This window comes from Tubulanus polymorphus, chromosome 6 (genome assembly GCF_964204645.1).
Source record: "Tubulanus polymorphus chromosome 6, tnTubPoly1.2, whole genome shotgun sequence".
Classification (NCBI taxonomy): domain Eukaryota; kingdom Metazoa; phylum Nemertea; class Palaeonemertea; order Tubulaniformes; family Tubulanidae; genus Tubulanus; species Tubulanus polymorphus.
In genome coordinates, this window is record NC_134030.1 from 20410576 (window position 1) to 20432125 (window position 21550).

The 21550-nt window shown below is 38.3% G+C and overlaps 1 protein-coding gene and 2 long non-coding RNA genes across 5 annotated transcripts; 2 read left to right on the plus strand and 1 right to left on the minus strand.

Moving 5' to 3' along the window:
- The first annotated feature begins 1330 nt into the window (after positions 1–1330).
- Positions 1331–2000, plus strand: LOC141906723 (uncharacterized). Its single transcript, XR_012619404.1, has 3 exons — positions 1331–1378; positions 1718–1846; positions 1944–2000. It is a non-coding gene; the product is annotated as an uncharacterized LOC141906723 (long non-coding RNA).
- A 9813-nt stretch (positions 2001–11813) lies between these two features.
- Positions 11814–15227, minus strand: LOC141907421 (uncharacterized). The gene is made up of 4 exons (XR_012619487.1): positions 15063–15227; positions 14770–14975; positions 12014–12137; positions 11814–11926 (listed from the first exon to the last, which is right to left on the minus strand). It is a non-coding gene; the product is annotated as an uncharacterized LOC141907421 (long non-coding RNA).
- Positions 15228–17448: 2221 nt separating this feature from the next.
- Positions 17449–21417, plus strand: LOC141906756 (uncharacterized). 3 transcript variants are annotated; one of them, XM_074796093.1, is made up of 5 exons: positions 17449–17561; positions 18088–18984; positions 19526–19858; positions 20359–20601; positions 20861–21417. In XM_074796093.1, exons 2-5 carry the CDS (start codon positions 18924–18926, stop codon positions 21022–21024), a joined length of 801 nt encoding a protein of 266 aa, XP_074652194.1. In that variant the 5' UTR covers positions 17449–17561; positions 18088–18923; the 3' UTR covers positions 21025–21417. The 3 variants fall into 3 exon arrangements, with proteins under 3 accessions (XP_074652194.1, XP_074652192.1, XP_074652193.1); XM_074796091.1 differs by lacking the exon at positions 18088–18984 and having other exon boundaries at positions 17454–17561; XM_074796092.1 differs by lacking the exon at positions 18088–18984 and having other exon boundaries at positions 17454–17561; positions 20371–20601.
- The last annotated feature ends 133 nt before the right edge of the window (positions 21418–21550 follow it).

Genomic DNA, 21550 nt, shown 5'->3' on the forward strand with positions numbered 1-21550 from the left:
AGACTCCTACATATGTACAGTATCTGCTCTGTTAGCCTTTTCATATAAACCCAACCATCATGTAACATTTCTAAATTTATGTCTGGCTACGCCGAATTTGTAACTTGTAAATGTTTAACTTAACCCTTTTGCCTATAATGTACTTGTAGCCTGGCACTGGTATTTATGTATATTAATATTCGGAATAAACATCTTTATAACTTGGTAATTCGGTGAAACGATGTAACCGGACGTAGAATCGAGTGGGTACCAAGTGTTGTTACAAGACGAACTGACCGTCACAGAGTCAGACAGATCAGCGTGTGCGATGTTAACTCGCCAGACGATCAGCGACGCTATAAACAGCGCTCTCAGTCGAGTGGGTACCAAGTGTTGTTGAACATATAATCTACAACCGGAAGAGCAGAATCTCGGATCGATGATAATTTCCGACGTTGAAAAGTTGAAAAATCTTCAATACACGCATTTCGTACGTCAAATTAAAGTACATCATACCGTATCTTCGGTTACAGCGAATTTAATTCTAAGTTTCTTCCTCATCCAACGGCGCAAAATATAATCAGCATTTCATTCCAAAATTCACAAAATGTCGTTCAGGCTAGAATATTGTCTCGTGCCATTATCTGCTTAAGAAACCGCGCTCAGATTTGGATTATGTTAAATTGAATTAAAGTGAATTCATTCAGTACAAAATAATGCGCTGTTTGTACCTCGTACGCGGTTCTCGGATGTTTCCATTCATTGTGTGAACTGCGCGGTTATATGGACCTTACAAATCACCGCTCCACTGACCACGTATACTAAACGCTGAGTGTGTCGGCTGATATCTGGTCAGACGGTGGTTGTTCGGTGTTAGGAGTGGTTCGCGTCGCTGTTAATTCAGTAGGATAAAACATAGGCCGTATTCGTGTAAGTTGATAATGTATTTCAGTTTGATTTACAAATCTACGCGTCGCGCATCCTTAAATAAAACATTTCGATTATTACTCCATTTACAAAAATGCTAAATTTCCTGAAATATAAGGACGCGGAAAATGCTAAATTTGTTCCGACTTGTTCGGTTGACTAAATCTTGACTGAAATATTGAATCGATTCGAAACTCGGAGAACCTTCGTTTCTTACATTCATGTGTTTAGTCGCATACAAGTAGAGGTGCATTTCCGTGTTTTGAGTTCCATTTTCCGTGTTTTGGAGGCTTTGATATATTCCACTTTTTCGTTGTTTTTCTACACGTTCTGCTGGTTTATATTTTCCAGAAAGCCGTAATAACAGTGTGTAATCTATGATAGATGTCTCAATATATCGACGCGAGTTGTTGCTACTTGGATCGTGGTCGCGTCGCCGACACGGCTTACACCAGAATGAATTGTACGAATTGTAAGTACGTATTGGTTGAATTCGGAGTTATTTGACCGTTTTATGCTCAATTGAGAAATATCATTTTTAATGAAAATAATGTTTAGAATAGCTACTTCTACATTGATTTAAACTAGCCAAAACTCGTGATCAATCTGGTCCAGTAATTTGTCATCAAATTCGGTCTGCATAATTCAAGATTACTGCATATACCGGTATATAAATATATTGAACATGGCTCTAAGTTTAATTTTCATAAACCGGGTTGACACCCTGTCTCAGGCATCAGGCCTTTACATAGATAATGATTCTTCTAAGTCGAATTAAAAATTTTCATGCGTTCAATTGTTGCTTTTTCAGTGACCAGCAGCCAAGCCTCACTTTCCTATCATCAGGATCTGATGGCTGCCAGTACTGTGAGGCTGACTAAACCAGCGTTAATTCCGGACCGTGCGAAATAATCCACGATGCTCCACACAAAAATTGTCGGTGAGTAGATTTGCTGTTGTTTAAAACTGAATATAACAGTTTAAAATGTACATGAATCGAATCAAATTTTGATAGTGGTCGTTACATTTTTTTTCAGATAAGCTCTTCTTACCCAGGATCCGTTTGCCAAAGCCTGCTGCCGACAAAACACACAAATACCTAGTGGAGTTCCTCATCGTCAGAACATGATTGCTGTTGATGATCGTCTATCTTCCATGGAAAAGATCGAAACAATCCATAAAGCTGCACACTAAGATGAATTGGTGAGTAGACATTTTAACTGTTTGTTGTATCGGAAACTTAGGTCAGGCCGCGCTTAAGATCATTTATCAAACAGATCCATAAAGCTACACACTAAGATGAATTGGTGAGTAGACATTTTAACTGTTTGTTGTATCGGAAACTTAGGTCAGGTCGCGCTTAAGCTCATTTATCAAACAGATGGACCCACGTTACAGCAAACCCAGCTAAAATAGACTCCTAACTCTCCTCTCAACTCAAATTAATTTCCGATCAGTGATTTTTTGTTTTAAATGTTAATTGAAATGATAAAAATTTTACTGATATTCCCTTTCGATTGATCTAGAAATTGTATTCGGGCTAAAGATGATAATTTAGATATGGAGGATTTGAGCTAAGATGATTTGTAACAGTTTTCAAAGCAAACTTCCGATTTATTCCGATCATTTGGATTATGAAATATTAATCGTAAAACCGATTTATAACCCGCTTATAACCGGTTCAATCGTCCGAGACATTTATACATTCTGTGTCATAGTTCAATAACACGCTCAATCGTACATTCAATTCTGAACATATTTGAATTTAGTTCATAATCTGAAAACTTTTTACGGTAACAAAGTCATTCGTTGATAGTTTGAAAATTATTTTCAAAAAATAAAGTTTTAATTTGCTTTCATCCATTATCTGGCGAAACACTTACATTTCATTCAAAAGTGTCCCGCCAGACCCGTCTGATCGTGAATGAAAATTGTCTTGAGGTTGAAATCAAACGTGTTCGTTCACATCTAAACTGACAATATCCAATTAAGCTGTATTTGGATTCGAACTCCCTGTAACTTCACGGCCGTCAACACGCGGATGTCAGTTGGTGGTATCCTGGCCTGAGTTTGGTGATTTTTGGGAGAGGCTCTGCCGATGCATCCAGACACGAGTTCAGAGTTCATACAGAGCTCATTCCGACTTGTTCGGTTGACTTAAATCTTGACTGAAATATTGAATCGATTGGAAACTTGGAGAACCTTCGTTTCTCACATTTGAATTAAATTAGACTAAATTTAAACTAAATTAGGGAGGCCCTGTTTATCAACGACCCTCTTTAAATCAAAAATTATTCCAAAACGGCTCATCCTTTATCTTGAATGTATTCAAATAATTAGCTTGTAATTAAATACTTGGTTTGTAATTAGCCTAGAATTTAGCACTTGTAATTTTGTAACTTATGTTGTATATAAACCTGTAGTTTAATCATTTGATTCACTTGTATTTCACCTGATGAGGGGGATATGATCTCGAAACGTTCGTGTCAATAAACTGTATTTACTCATTAGAAAATTACTATGTTTTTAGTGTTATCGCGTCTATGGTTATTCATACGAACATTTCGGTAGTATAGGAAGGGAGCTGGACTTGCTATCAAATGATTTTGAAGATTAGTTTTCCTAATCTCCTGTTGAAATTTGAATTCAAGTGAATGTAAGTCATCTCCCCCTAGGAAACCGCCTACAGCGCGACTTAACTCCTTGCAAATTTTAGATAAAAGCGCAATAGAGCTGATAAAATAGTTATGTTCTACAGTCGTTACGGTGACTAGACAATCATTGTATAGGCTTATATCGCCTTACAAACGACAGGTCAAGGACGATTGACCAGGTTATATCTGATATAATTTCTCTGGTCATATGAAAAAATCGGGTTTGACTTTTCTCGTAATGGCTTCTTATTGTAATGATGTCATGAAATGTACAGATCCGGGTTGGGGGATTGTGATTGCTAAAAAGGTGGTTCTAAACAACGCAATAGATGTCGCTTCCGCTAATTTACATTTGTTGTATAGTTTTCTCAGGAGACCTGCGAGGTTAACTCGGTGCGCGGGCACAGGGTGGCACACCGGTCGACCAGCCATTCCAACTACAATTTATTTCCGATTGTAATTTGCTAACCGAATCCCGTGAAAACCACTTAGATGTAAACACCTTTTGGAACTTAGATGTGTAAAAAATCTAAATTTAAATTTGGCTAAATTCATCAAAATAGGTCTAAATGTATATGAATCCCTCCGGTAGTATATATGTATTGTAAATAGTATAATATGTACATAAGCCTGAGCCCAGTTTATTAAGTTTTAAAAGCTTTTATTTATGTAATTATTTCAAATACTGTTTTCCCCCATTATACCATGGGAATGGTTGGAGTGTAATAAATATTTGTATTCATTCCATCTAACGACTGACATTTTATAGACTGGTTTTTTGCTAGTTCAAGTGGCCTTTCAACGAGGTACAACAGTCAGTATTTATTAGAGGAGGCATGAAGTATTATGTGCAATTGTCTGGAGCGAAAACATGTAAACGATTGGTTGTTTATTGATTAGTTTTTCGCCGTTTTCGTTTAAGTCTTTTTATCAGAGGAGTCATGAAGTATTTATGTGCAATTTTCTGGAGCGATAACATGTTAACGATTGTTTTTGTATTGACTAGTTTATCGCCTCTGCCACCTCGTTCACTTGACCTTTCAACCAAGTTACGTATTACAAACATATTGTTTACGTCGTATTGAAGCAAAATTATCTTTAAATACACTGATGTGTTGATTCACGGACAATATTCCGATACAAGAGCTAAACAGACTGATTTAAAGTGGAGCTTAAAAATAAACATGAAATAAAATAAACCTATTTCGCGTTGGCTCGTGCGTGATGGCCATCGTCGAGTTAGAAAGAGCATTCTCAGAAGATGATGGCACTGCTGAAATCGTTCATAAATTTCGAATAAAAGTAATGAGATTTTGTGTCAAGTTTGTGTATTAGGATGATTTTGTCAAATCAGTCACAGTGTAAATAGGAACCAATTGTCAAAACAGAAAATCAGCAGAGTTCAATGAAATGAAGCTCGCATTGGTGCTATTTAAGTTTGTCATCTCCACTTATAACTTAAAACATACCCTGTTATTTGGACATTGTATGGACGCTACCAATCTGATGCTATTGACCAATTGTCAAAACAGAAAATCAAAATAGTGTTCAATGAAAGAAGCTCGCATTGGTGCAATTTTAGTTTGCCATCTCCACTTATAACTCAAAACATCACACATCTATTGAGTTGTTAAGATCTACCCTGTTATTAGGACATTGTAAGGACGCTACCAAAAGGAATATTAAAGGACTTCTCTCCTGATGCCGAGTTTGAAAAATGCTGTTTCTTGTAGGTAGATGAATTCGTATTAGGTGAAATTATTTTTCAACCATGTGAACAACTATTTAACCAGTATCAGGCGTGTCCTTAGGCCATTGCCTTCCAGCCGTGATATCTGCCTGATAATTCTTATGTCCAGTCTGCTGATTGATTGCCTAATGTCTTGTATCTTTTCATCGTGCTTAAGTTTGGGGGATCCATGATTGATAAAAGAATGATAATGATTGGGTTTGTACACGGCTCACGCTACAGACTGAAACATGCATTAATTCATAAGGTTAAACGTTTTAAATATAGTGTTTACTATAATACCGACCGCTATAGTAACTACGATGTAAATGTGTCCGTCTTAATCGTTATAAGTTACAATAATTTTTCACGATTTCCGTTCGGGAAATGTTCCTCCAAGTTGCCCTTATTCATCGATCCGCAAAATTAGGCTCGCAAAATTAGGTTCGAACCCCACTGAAGCCCCTTCACAATCCGTACTTTGAAGATGACAACGTTCGAATCTGATCCGTCCAGCTTGCATGATCCATTCATGATTTCAGTAACCACAACAAATTGTCATAGACAACATTGATAGTAATTTGTTTAAATTTTATTGAACATCAAGTAAAAACTGTAGTTTACAGTACAATTACGCCATCTTTATCAATGGTTCTGACTTGACGCCAACATTTTCTGAGAAAAATTAGTGTAAATCTAATACGATGTCAATAAATGTATTACTATTTCATTATCAAATTCGTGAAATGCCATTATTGGGCGTATCGTTATATCTCGGCCAAATAACTACGTGGGTAACAACGGCAACTGATCTTTTTTAATTTATTTCGCTTTCATCGATAATTAGTATTGTGTATTAGTAATGCACTTATTGAAAATTTTAATTTTTCTGATAAACTGATGATAAACTGGAGCCTTATAAGGCAGTAGTCAATCAAGAGAAAAATTAACGTAGTGTAGTTCTTTGGTCTTCAGAGTTAAAATATGATAATAAGAATGACATTCCCAATCATATACATGAACTGATGTGACCCTGGGGCCGGTTGCATAGTCATGGCTTAGACTTAAGACCAGTCTAAGACTATTTTAGTTCTATAGCTAATCTAACAGCTTATAAGCAGTCTTAAGTATAACGATTGGTTTTTCATTGACTAGTTTTTGGCTGTTTGTCACGTCTCGTTCACTCTATGAGGCATAATATCAAATCGGTGAACTTTGGCCACGACCTAGAATTCGATTCCTGTTCAGGACAGCGATGATGAAATTATAAGCTTTCGACGATCACCAGCCTTTCATTTTTCAACTAACTCAGATGATATTTACGTCGTATGCACAATTTTCTTTAAATACACTGGAGTGTTGAGTAACGGACAATATTCCGATACAAGAGCTAAACAGACTGATTTAAAGTGAGGTTTAAAATAAACATGAAATGAAATAAACCTATTTTGCGTTGGCTCGTGTGTGATGGCCATCGTCGAGTAAGAAAGAGCATTCTCAGAAGATGATGGCACTGTAGAAATTGTTCATAAATTTCGAATAAAAGTATTGAGATTTTGTGTCAAGTTTGTGTATTAAGATATGATTTTGTCAAATCTGCGACAAGTGTAAATAGGAACCAATTGTCAAAACAGAAAATCAGTAGAGTTCAATGAAATGAAGCTCGCATTGGTGCAATTTAAGTTTGCCATCTCCACTAATAACTTAATACATCACACATCTATTGAGTTGTTAAGAACTACCCTGTTATTTGGATATTGTAAGGACGCTACCAATCTACGACTCCTTTGCTGATGCCGAGTTTGGAAAATGCTGTTTCTTGTAGGTAGATGAATTCGTATATAGTTGAAATTATTTTTCAACCATGTCAAATAGTAAAACTCATTAGTTTTTTTTTGGTAACGAGGGTTCAATAAATGCAATGTAATAATAATAATAATAATAATGATAATAATAATAATAATAATAATAATAATAATTAGTGCTTATATAGCGCCTTTCCAATGAATGCTCAAAGCGCTGTCACTCAATTATGTAACGCAGGTACGTATTAGTCCGTGTCCTTGAACCATTACCTTCCAGCCGTGATATCTGCCTGATAATTCTTATGCAAAGTCTGCTGATTGATTGCCTAATGTCTTCTAAACTTTTGATCTACTTGTGCTTAAGTTTGGGGGATCCATGATTGATAAAAGTATGATGATAATTGGGTTTGCACGGCCCACGCTACACACTGAAACATGCATTAATTCGTAAGGTTAAGAGTGTTAAATATAGTGGCTACTATGATACCGACCGCTATAGTAACTATGATAGTGAAATCTGTCTGTCTTAATCATCAATTACAATAACTTGTTCACGATTTTCGGTTCGGGAAATAATCCTCTAACTTGCTCTTACTCATCGATCCGCAAAAAAAGGTTCGAACCCCACTGGAGCCCCCTTCACAATCCGTACTTTGAAGGTGACAACGTTCGAATCTGATTGGTCCAGCTTGCATGATCCATTCATGATTCATTACCAACCAGTATCCACAAGAAATTAATAAAGACAGAATTGATAGTAATTTACTTAAATTTGATTGAATATCAAGTACAAACTGTAGTCTAACAGTATGATCGGCAAATTACCATTACGCCATCTTTATCAATACTGCTGACTTGACGCCAACATTTTCTGAGAAAAATTATTGTAAATCCAATTTGATGTCATTACATGTATTACTATTTCATTAGTTCGTGAAATACCATTATTGGGTGTATCGTTATATCTCGGCCAAATAACTACGTGGGTAACAACGGTTTTGAAACACCTGACAAACATATATATGACGTTAAGGCCATTCAAAGTTGATACCTTATTTCTCATCAAGTCGTGAAGCCGCCCACGTCACTCCCGATAGCCGATAGCCAAAATAAAAAGAAAAATATAAATGTCGAAACCCGCGTCAGATTTCTTACGATCGGTTCTTTTTTTTCTATAACACCTCACGCGCGCGTGATGACGCGTCGTATAGGGGATCTTTTTTAATGCATTTCGCTTTTATCGATAATTAGTATTGTGTATTAGTAATGCACTTATTGAACATTTTAATTTTTCTATGATAAACAGTCAACGAAGTCGAAAAAACAGTCAACCAAGGTAAAAAATTAGCGTATATAATGTTCTTTGGTCTATTCAGAATTTAGATATGACAATAAGAATGGCATTCGCAAAATGATTGGGTATGTGACCCTGTAGATTATATGCAAATGTTTGAAATTGTGTAGGTTAGATGTTATAGATAAAGAAAATAAGCAAATGAACATGTCTTGATTCTGTACACTTAAACTTTAATGGATCGAGACTCTGAAAAACTCCCGCTCTCGTATCATATAAGTTATACACAGTGAATGATCTTTGGATTTAAAAAGAAAAACCTCCCGCCCTCGTCTCCTTGGAATACATGAAAATACGAGTTTATTTCCACTTTTTTATTTTAACAAAGCTCATAACCAAAATATTCTCCCGCCCTCGTCATGTCTAGAACTGAGGTCTGGATGAGAAACAAGTTATTAACTTTGATGGGCCTGGCTATTAATACTTATTGTACATTTCGTGTTTTTGCGCTTGAAGATTTCGCTTCACTAATTTGTACTGTATTTGGTGATTGATGGGGGAAATTACGGTCAGCTGACAACCTCGTTCATCACATCTACCAAAAACATTACCATTACTTTCCTTCGGTTATCTGAAATAACGAATTAAATTGTAACTTAAATCAAACTTAGATTTGCTGTATGATTTCGACACATTATATCTATATTTATATGGTGCAAAATTCAAGAAAAACGCTTGAAGAATGACACTTTATTTTGTGTGCATTTCAGCGGATCAACCGGGACCGGCGTGCTTCAACCGGGACGGTGTGTATTCAACCGGGACGGCGTGTATTCAACCGGGACGGCGTGTATTCAACCGGGACGGCGTGTATTCAACCGGGACGGTGTGAACCGGGACGGTGTCCATTCAACCGGGACAGCGTGTATTCAACCGGAGCGGCGTGTACTCAACCGGGACGGCGTGTATTCAACCGGGGCGGCGTGTATTCAACCGGGACGGTGTGTATTCAACCGGGACGGTGTGTATTCAACCGAGACTGCGTGCATTCAACCGGGACGGCGTGTATTCGACCGGGACGGCGTGTATTCGACCGGGACGGCGTGTATTCGACCGGGACGGCGTGTATTCAACCGGGACGGTGTGAACCGGGACGGTGTCCATTCAACCGGGACAGCGTGTATTCAACCGGAGCGGCGTGTATTCAACCGGGACGGCGTGTACTCAACCGGGACGGCGTGTATTCAACCGGGACGGTGTGTATTCAACCGAGACGGTGTGTATTCAACCGAGACTGCGTGCATTCAACCGGGACGGCGTGTATTCGACCGGGACGGCGTGTATTCGACCGGGACGGAGTGTATTCAACCGGGACGGCGTGAACCCGGGACGGCGTGTATTCAACCGGGACGGTGTGAACCCGGGACGGCGTGTATTCAACCGGGACGGTGTGAACCCGGGACGGCGTGTATTCGACCGGGACGATGTGTATTCAACCGGGACAGCGTGTATTCAACCGGAGCGGCGTGTATTCAACCGGGACGGCGTGTATTCAACCGGGACGGCGTGTATTCAACCGGGGCGGCGTGTATTCAACCGGGACGGTGTGTATTCAACCGAGACGGTGTGTATTCAACCGAGACTACGTGCATTCAACCGGGACGGCGTGTATTCGACCGGGACGGCGTGTATTCGACCGGGACGGAGTGTATTCAACCGGGACGGCGTGTACTCAAGTAGGACGGTGTGTATTCAACCGGGACGGTGTGAACCCGGGACGGCGTGTATTCAACCGGGACGGTGTGAACCCGGGACGGCGTGTATTCAACCGGGACGGTGTGAACCCGGGACGGCGTGTATTCGACCGGGACGATGTGTATTCAACCGGGACGGCGTGTATTCAAGTAGGACGGTGTGTATTCAACCGGGACGGTGTGAACCCGGGATTCAACCGGGACGGCGTGTATTCAACCGGGACGGCGTGTATTCAACTGGGACGGCGTGTATTCAACCGGGACGGTGTGAACCCGGGACGGCGTGTATTCAACCGGGACGGCGTGTATTCAACCGGGACGGTGTGAACCCGGGACGGCGTGTATTCAACCGGGACGGTGTGAACCCGGGACGGCGTGTATTCGACTGGGACGATGTGTATTCAACCGGGACGGCGTGTACTCAAGTAGGACGGTGTGTATTCAACCGGGACGGTGTGAACCCGGGATTCAACCGGGACGGCGTGTATTCAACCGGGACGGCGTGTATTCAACTGGGACGGCGTGTATTCAACCGGGACGGTGTGTATTCAACCGGGACGGCGTGTATTCAACTGGGACGGCGTGTACTCAACCGGGACGGTGTGTATTCAACTGGGACGGCGTGTACTCAACCGGGACGGTGTGAACCCGGGACGGCGTGTATTAGAGATCCAACCGGGACGGTGTGTATTCAACCGGGACGGCGTGTACTCAAGTAGGACGGTGTGTATTCAACCGGGACGGTGTGTATTCAACCGGGACGGTGTGAACCCGGGACGGCGTGTATTCAACCGGGACGGTGTGAACCCGGGACGGCGTGTATTCGACTGGGACGATGTGTATTCAACCGGGACGGCGTGTACTCAAGTAGGACGGTGTGTATTCAACCGGGACGGTGTGAACCCGGGATTCAACCGGGACGGCGTGTATTCAACCGGGACGGCGTGTATTCAACTGGGACGGCGTGTACTCAACCGGGACGGTGTGTATTCAACTGGGACGGCGTGTACTCAACCGGGACGGTGTGAACCCGGGACGGCGTGTATTAGAGATTCAACCGGGACGGCGTGTATTCAACCGGGACGGCGTGTATTCAACCGGGACGGCGTGTATTCAACCGGGAAATATGTCCGCAAATGTGTCAAGTATACCTCCCAGGGTAAGGTGTCACCCTGATATAAGTTGCATATTTTATAATCATATAGATCTACAACATATTATTATTTAATAATAATTAGCATGCCACACTGAATCGAAGGCTTTACGAAGATCGATGAAGCAGGTGTATAAGTTTTTAGATGATGCCAGTTTTTAGTATATGATTTAACCCGACCGAACTTAAAGCGAATTTCAACAATAGAATATCAGCTGTATTTGCCGACTTTATCACCTTAACACAAATCACTGGTCACAAACTTATTCGATTTAGAAGCGGTGTTAGGAGCCTACTGTATCTCAGTAACTGAGTATCTGTAACGAGGGTCCATATGTTAAAAACAAGCTTAAACCTGACGTAACCTAAGTTTCCGATACAACAAATTAGTTGAAATATCTACTCACCAAATCAGGAGTGAGGTTTCACGGATTATTTCGATCAGTTATCTTTTCCTTGGGTGATGTAACATCGAAGCTACAATTCTACAATAAGGATGACCAAAAAGCTACAATAAGGATGGTCGGTTTGGGCCAGGTTGGTTTAGCCAGCAATTAGGTCTTGATTGGGGACATTAGGAAGCGGGTTGAAGCTGTAGTTGCTGTAGCCATAAGGAGGAAGAAGGGCTTCTCTAAAAGTAAAAATTAAACAATCACCATTAAATCTGATGATTCAATTTCGATACATGACATTTTCAGTCAAAAACAAATCTACTCACCACCGATTTACTTCCGTGTTGAGCAACATGGATTACGTCTCGACTCGATCGCAGCGTTGGTGGAGTCAGCCTCGTGGTATTGGCAGCAATTAGGTCCTGGTGATGGAAGTGAGGAATAGCTGATCTGAAAAAAAACAACAATTCAAAACATAAACAGTTCTAATTCTGACTCGAAAACGATATTTATGATGCCCGAGTAAGACCTCGGGGACAGAGGAGCAACCTGGATATCCATTCACATAGCATGCGAGCAAAACTTATTTTCAAAGTCAAAGTCATCATGCGTCGTTCGACATTTATTTCGGCTAAACGAGTAAATCAACGCAAAAGCATTTTTTATGAGAATCAATTTTTCAAAAGCATTTTCAAACTAGACTTTTATGACTCGCATGCCACTGGCTGGAATCATTATAACAAATTAAAATGCATTCCTAAGATTTGCAGATCATAAAACACATTAATTTATAAACCACTATCCCCGTACACTTGGGAAAGTGGTCAATTACCTGAGACCGTCCAGACTGGGAAATTGGTTGCATCGGGATTTTTTTCTTTAAGGGCAAATTTCATTTCGAACTCTAAACTAATAATTTGTATATAATTTGTATATACTTTGTATATACAATTCATTCTGGTATAAGCTATGCCGGTGCGACCCCGATCCAAGTAGCAAGTCATATCGTAATATTCAGACATCTATCATAGGATCCTAGGACAATTCCCCCCCGGACAACTGCCCCCGGATGATTGCCCCCCGGACAATTGCCCCCCTCCGAATAAAATCTGTTTTGATTTGGATTAACACCACCTAAATACTTTACTTAGAAATTAATTTGTATATTATTGAATATAGATTTATAAGATATAGAATTACTGATGTCGTGTGCAGATCAAAAACTTTAAATCAGTCCTTGAGTTATTATAATCCACTTACCAAATTAAAGAAAACTTAATAAGTCCATTTATTAGTGCATTAGTCAATGTTGGCTGATTTATTGGAATTAGTTTTAGCGTTACTTTAGCCAATCAAAAACTTTAAAGCAGTCCTAGAGTAATTAGCTAGATTTAGTTAAATTTGTCTAATTAATTTGAAGTAAATATCTCTTGTTACTTTAAGATTAAAAAGATTTAATTTGGGGGGCAATTATCCGGGGGCAAAATGTCATAGGGGGCAATTTTCCGGGGGCAGTTGTCCTGATACCCTATCATAGATCACACACTTTTATTACGGCTTTATGGAAAATATAAGCCAATAGAAACAAATCAAAATATTAAGAAATTTAAAATAAACAGTCCCAGGCAAACGAACGCTGGAATGGAAATGGACGAGACCGACCCTGGTATGCGATTAAAAGATAAATGCGAGAAATGGAAGTTCTCCATAGTCTTTCATCGATACAATATTTCAGGTAATTTTTCGAACCGATTAGATACAGCGTTTCCCACGTCTATACATTTCAGGTTTTTAAAATACTTAAATTACGTAATAATCGATCAATATTATTAGCAAGCCGCATATCTAGCCTGTGCATTACTTTTTTGAGAAAACTTGGTCCCCGGGACTTGGTCAACCGGGCCATTACAGACCTGGAGCTGATTACAAATTTCATTGCAATTCAAAAAAGTGACCCGTTCATCCGACATGATTAATTCTAGCCTAAAAAACAGATTAGTATTTTCTGACCTTCATGCTCATTGGTTATTTCCGTATGAGGTTATACCATTTGACGTAATGCAAAAAAAAATTTGTGCAATACCAATTACCCACAATGATATCGATCTAAGATAATAAATACAATTCCGTAAGCACTAAGGTATTTTCCGTTCGTTCAAAAGTCAAAAACACATTGGTTCAAGACATGTTATCTACGAGATATGATTTTAAAGTTCGAAATGAACTCTAGTAATATTTTACCTTTTATACCAGTGGAAGCTTGAATTACAGATAAACCGGTATGACATTGTTTGGTTATTTAGGTGATACATGATTAAAAGATTCAAGTTCAAGACATGTTATCTACGAGATATGATTTTAAAGTTCGAAATGAACTCTAGTAATATTTTACCTTTTATACCAGTGGAAGCTTGAATTACAGATAAACCGGTATGACATTGTTTGGTTATTTAGGTGATACATGATTAAAAGATTCAAGTTGCCCCAACGTAAGTCCAAGTTCAATAAATCAGCATAAAATTATTCACTGTCGATAAAAAGTGTTTCGTAATTTTCAGTAATGACAAAGGTAACATATTAGATACTAATGTATGATAGTGTAATTAACAGTAGTTATAATGATGATACTCAATGATCAAGAGAAGACAAGCGATTGCAATAGGATATCAATTAATTCGATTTTCTAACTCAAACAGAAATCATAGGCTTCAGTTGATTCCAGTAAGAAGCAGTTTACTGTATTTGTTTGCTGTTACGAGGGTCTGCTAAAACCTGACTCAACTTAAGTTTCATAAACAAAGTTATAATGTACACCAAGTGTAGAATGCGGTTAAGTGGTGAGTATCGGTGACGGTGGAGAGTGTATGCCGGCGGAGATTGTAGTGATGTTGTAGAGTAATGATCGAGAGGATGATGCTGGAACTGTATAGTCATGATGATGTAGATGGCGTGATGGTGATAATGGCGGGTCTTTGAAATGCGTCAAAATGAAAATCCGAAACTGACAACCAACGTATTATATGGAATAATTTTCCTACACCCTTGCACTATTACCCAGTATTCCAATAAATTGTCTACTCACCAATTCATTAGTGCCTTCTTGGACTATTTCGATCAGTTATCTTCTACTTATGCATATCATCTGCAGCAATCAGATCTCTCGGGTCGGGTTGATTTAATCAGCAGCATGCACATTTGATGGAAATCAGGTTCTGGGTAAGTGACGATGGTCTACAGTACCGGTACACAATGTTGCAATAAAGTCTTGGCGAGAAACTGAGGAATGGCCTGCAAAAAATGACAATTTTAAAACATTACAACTGACATTATATCGACTCGACGATCGAATGGTTGAATAAAGGTTTTTCTAGATACCTGAGTGAAAATTCGACTCGCGTGAAAATCCTGTAGCAAGTTGTAGAGTTATGTAAACCTGCACCGCAGAGAAGCGTCACTTCGCAACATCGCTAATCCCTAATGAAATCATGGACTCTAAGACAGCTGGATCATTTCATCTCACACCGGTCCCTTCGTTTTAGAGTCCATGATGAAATCTAGCTAGTGTGGACGCGATATAGGACTATGTGAATGGTTTAATCCTCAGAACTGGTGCTATTCAAACCGATATATTCATTGATTATTGCATTCAAAAATGACAATGTATCCCTATGAACACAAAGTGAAGTGGTTCCGTCATAAAGTGATTCAACCGACAGTGGGAATACTCTAGGACACTGGTGCGACTAGCTGGATAATGCCATATTGACCCTGTACATATTTTACAGGAAAATTGTTCAAATACGTACAATATATACTGGAAGAGGCTAGACCTGACCCTGTTTGAGGCAGAGTCTTTGCAAAATCCTTGCAGCTCCATTGCAATCGATTATCCTCGGCATTTTAAATTCTCACAATTCTGGTGAATATCAGGCACGAAAATTATGAGATCATTCAAATGATACAATTAGTTACTCCAACAAAGAATTTCAGTCGTTAGACCGCTGCAGAATTTCCCGAATATGTCATCTATTGGTGATGACTAATCAGAAATATTGGAGAAATGAATTCCAAAAATCCAGGCAGGTTAAACATAAAATAAATTTAAAAAAATATATGAGCTAGTAGAAAATTAGGTTTGGTAATCATGATTTTTCCGGTTGAGAAATTTGAGGGTATTTGGTCCTAGATAGACACCCCTCTTAAATGCATTAATACAATTATTCAAGCTAGCCTGTAAAGAGCATTTTCAGTTGTTGTTATCGGGTTTCAAACAATTTAACTCTCCGATGGAAATTTCAAAACTTACACGTTACGTCCATTTTACTTTGATTTTCTATTCTATGTTTTAGTGTTATATTGTTGTACGTCGCCAAACGACACAGAATAGCATCTGCAAAGACCATAGCCCATGGTTCTAACTCAATTGAGGTGATAACTCCATTCTCCATCTTAGTTGAGTGAACTTGCATTTTACTTGTGAAGAAAGTATGTCGATCATCGTCATCGTATCCGTTATTGAGCCATTCCACTGTCATAGCTACATTACCAATTTTACTAACAACTTTACAAGTGCAAGCTAAAGATTGGAATTGAGCCACTTTACACGGGTCTTCAAGTATGTTTATGCCTAGAGATAGAGATAGAGATAGAGATCCATCGAAGTAGAAAATAATCAATGATTTAAAAAAATACATCTCAACTTGTAAGAAAAAACCTCTGATTTAGGCCTAGGCTACCATTATGTATCGTTGTCAAGATATCATCTGAATGTGAATCTTATTGAAACAGAAATGTGGTTTGATTTTGATTGTTCCTATAAAGGTTTTAAAGGCAATGTGTATCTATCAATCTTCCCTCTTCATGGTGGGCGGAAGCAAGTTGACATTGGTGCGAAAAATTTGCGTCTGTTTCTTCAAGGAGTTCGGAGTACTTCCTCGGAGAAATGTTTCTAAATGGTTTCTAAATGGTTGTATTTAAAAGGCTCTTTGGGCTATGAGAATATAGTTTCATGATTCAAGATTGAGTCACTTTTATTAATGAAATTTGTAGCTTTTCTGTAGATCGCAAAACACGTTTTCGGTGATAGCTAAGGTTTTAAATAACATTCATTTGCTTGTCACAAATAAAGTGGTTCTTCAATAGATAAAACAAAGTTTTCAGTTATTTTGCTCTCAATTAGCAGTACCGGCAATGTACTGACCAGATTTTACTCATGTAATTATAAATAAATCTGTTTAATTCTGCAATTGATTGTAGTTATAATGGTAGATATAGCTTTATACTGTATGTAGTTTTAAAGGCTTTTGCAGCGAGTTTTATCCTCACGCTATCACAATTTAGAAATTTCACCAGAAGTGGAAACCGAGATCTATTTCAACGGAATTCGAACCAAATGTTGACAACCATGGTCAACTCGATTATTTTGACTTGCTCCAGTTCATCATTGAAAAATTAATATGTTCAATAAATGCTCAATAAAAGCATACACTACATTAGTGTCACTGAAGGATTTTTACAGGAAAGATATAATATTAAGCCTCAGGAAAATATTTCGTTGGAGATAGAATTAATTAAGATTACAAATATATTCTGAAGGCGATTTATTTTTCACTGCGTAATTGTTTCACTGCCCAATGACGAAATTGTTTTTTTGTCGAGTTATATTTTACTTATCAGATCAAGGCACGAGCATATTTGTTATCATATAGGGCAAGATACTCATATATATAAGACTGTGAAATTTTGTTTTTCATTACCCGTTTGGAATTCGAATGACCTCATTTCAATTGGTGCGCCATCGTAATAATATCATGATGAATTTGTCATTGATGATCTTAGTGATTTTACTGCTGGGGCCTGCGCTGACAAAGACAGGTAATGTTGAATTTATGAAATTATTTTAACTGTATCAATCTGTAATCTCAATGTGGGTTCGTTACATACCGTGAGCAATCTAAACACTCACTATTTGCTAGATAACTGATAAAGTTGGACCCGTGTGCCCGTTCATGTACTGTAAAATCCACTCAATCCAGATCCTAATGGATCGAAGATTTTCGTGCGGATTATCCAAAATCCGGATTACTTGAATGGGGATTTGCATTCAAAAATATGACAAATCTTGCAGTTACGGTTGTTATTAGGACATCGAGCTGCATATCTACATCGTGAAACGGTAAGGTTTTTAGAGGCGACTTCTCAAAATTGAATATCCGACTGGAGACAAGATGAAAAAGAATTCGAACTAATTAAAGTGGACGCATAAGACGAAAATCCAGATAAATCCGATACGGATTAAGCGGATTTTACTGTAGTTCATTTTCAACAATGTCTCCGAAACGCATGCCAACACAATTGAAAAGCGAAAATTCATTCGCTCGTAAATCTAAAAATCTTTCAGAATTTCCTGTTTTCATCGATACTTACCCTGTAACAGTTGGACGGCCCGACATTAGATTCGAGGGGGTCGAGACACGGTACCTTTGTAGAACGATGGTTGGAAAATCGACGCCTACGTTGACGTTTCAACAGAGGAGACGAGATTCTGAATCATGGGGACCAGTTCTTGGGCATATTCGACTTCACAGATATGTTAAACAAAACGCATTTGTTTACGCGAAGTTAGAATTCAAGGCAGATTCCTAACTCCACAATGGAACGACTTTTAGATGTCGTGTAAAGGAAAATCCTACATATCCGGTACTGTATGTAGTTTTAAAGGCTTTTGCAGCTAGTTTTATCCTCACGCTATCACAATTTAGAAATTTCACCAGAAGTGGAAACCGAGTTCTATTTCTGAACGGAATTGGAACCAAATTTTGACAACCATGGTCTACTCCATTATTTTGACTTGCTCCAGTTCATCGTAGAAAAATTGAAATGTCCAATAAATGCTCAGTAAGTGTTCAATAAAAAAACATATATTTCATTCATTGACACAGAAGGAATATACGCCATAACATTGGAGAACGATTTCTGCATCCAATTTCATCAATAAGCGCGCGCAAAAGGAAAACCCGATATACATTCTGAAGGCGATTTATCTAAGTGACAAAAAGTTTTTTAATCGAAACATATTTTTATTGCCCTTATCAGATCTAAACACTAAACACCTTACCAGATTTAATAACATATCTGTTATCATATAGGGCAGAGTACTTATGTAAATACGACTGTGAAACGTACTTAATTATTTTCCGCTTGGAATTCAATCGGTGAATTTGTAATAACGTCATCATGGGTTTCTCATTGATGATCTTAGCGATTTTACTGCTGGGGCCTGCGCTGACAAATACAGGTAATGTTGAATTGATGGAATTCTTTTTAACTATAGGTATCTATCTGTAATCCTCTGGGTTTTATCACATACCGTGAGCAATCTAAACACTCACTATTTGCTGGAGAGCAGATAAAGTTGAACCCATGTGCCCGTTTATGTACAGTAAAATCCACTCAATCCGGATCCTAATGGATCGAAGATTTTCTTCCGAATTATCCGAAATCCGTATTACATGAATTGGGATTCAAAAGTATGACAATTCTGGAAGTTATGGTTGTTACTGGGACATTGAGCTACATATCTACATCGTGAAACGATAGGGTTTTTAGAGGCGACTTCTAAAAATTGAATATCCGACTGGAGACAAGATGAAAAAAAATCGGACTTAATAAAGTGCATAAGACGAAAATCCAGATAAACTCGATACGGATTAAGCGGATTTTACTGTAGTTCATTTTCAGCAATGTCTCCGGTGAAGTCCTTAATGCATTGACGAAACGCATGCAAACACAATTGAAAAACGAAAACTCATTCGCTCATAACTCTAAATATCTTTCAGAATTTCATATGTTCGTCGATACTTATCCTGTTACTGTTGGACGGCCGGACATTAGATTCGAGGGGGTCGAGACACGGTATCTTTGTAGAACGATGGTTGGAAAATCGACGCCTACGTTGATATTTGAACAGAAGAGACGAGATTCTGAATCGTGGGGACCAGTTCTTGGAGATATGCGACTTCACAGATATGTCAAACAGAACGCACTTGTTTACGCCAAGTTACAATTCAAGGCAGATTCCAAACTTCACAATGGAACGACTTTTAGATGTCTTGCAAAGGAAAATCCTATAGATCCGGAACCTGCACTATTTGACCCGATTGTAGTTCATAGTAAGTATCTGGGTATTCATAGCATCGATCATTTAAATATATAACTAATTTGAACTGCGCACCTTTATCTTTCCTGTGCCATATTAAATTCCCAAGTTGAGCTTTTCAAATGAAGTATGTGATGAAAAAAAGAAACAAGTCAAAATTAAGTTAATTTTTTCCCAGATAACTGGTTCAGACTAATCACGATTTCATATTCGTTAATCATAGAATTTGAGACGGATTTTTATTGAATCTAAAGAAAAGCGACTGATCTTTCATTACTTCGCTTACCTTTATATTATCTTGCCACGATCCTCAATTACCGCTTTTCTCAGTTGTATAGTTTTATCTAATTAACCATTATACAGTTAATAGCCGCCACTTTGATAAGGTTCCTTTGTCCCGTGTTGTTGTTTTTTTTCTCTAAAATGGTTTATTGTCTTGTGATAAAAGCGGTTTTTGAATATCTATCATATATTCAAGGACAGATAATTTGTTTCATGGTTGTTTTATCTCATTTTTCATTCGAGACCTCGCAACAGCTCGGTACTATAATGTATCTATAACTAGAAATGCAGAGACAAAACGACTAACATGTGACCCTCCAGCCAATGTTCAGAAAGAATCAAACGACAAATGGATTGTTTCGGTACTGATTGTGAACAGTATCAGAACTGATTATAGAGGGACGTGTTTGATAAATGGTAAACGCTTCATTGACATTCGCCGTCGTGATCTCGATCAATATGATGAACTATCAGGTTAGTTTCATTTATTACTAGGAATAAAATTCCCATTCGCTACGAGTATACTCGCTATATCTAACAAAATTAACAACCATTCATAGCAAAATGACTTCGATAAATGTCTGTCAGAAAAAGCTAGTCTGTGTTTGCCAACTCGTAATGTTGACATTATAATGAGATACTGATGTGGAAAGATCGTTGGTGGTTCCAGCAAAATATTTCAATCCTTATAATTTTCTATTGTCATTTTGTTTATTTTGCCTTTTATTCGAAGGGAAAAACAATGTCAATACCCATGATATCAATGCAAATGCAGTTAATGCAAATGGAACTAATGCAAATGGAGTTAATACTAACGGAGGATCTGGTAATGGAGTAAATGTTGCTGGTGGTGCATTCGGTGGACTCTTTGTATTTCTTTTGTATACTTTAATGTGATGCCGTGAAGCCCAACCCACGTGGGAGGGTAAAATGTACGGTGGCAGATTTGGGCATGGCAATATTTTTCCCATCCTCCATGAAAATGCGCAAAAACAAATCTTACCGCGCAAAGACAAACATTTAACGCGCAAGAACAAATCGTTTCGTTTTCGGGCGCTATTTATTTATCTGTTTTTGCAAAAAATTTTGCTACGCGCAAAACAAATATTTGTTTTTTTTTGTTTTTGCGTGGAGCAATTTTTATTTTTTGGCGCGGTCCTGAAATTCAAGTATATTACGCGCACCATTATTGTTGATAATTATTATTTTTGAAATGCAAAATGGTTTTTGTTTTGAATAAACATAGCATTTTGTTTGATATTTAGTATCAAACAATTATTGAATTGTTAAGATGGATGCAGTCATTATTCTCAGTCATTTTGAACGTTCTGGGCTAGATGCTTTAGAAAATTTTTTAAAATCCTCCGGAAAATGGCGGAATTTGACGCCATTTGAGCGATGGATTCTGACATAAAAACTATAG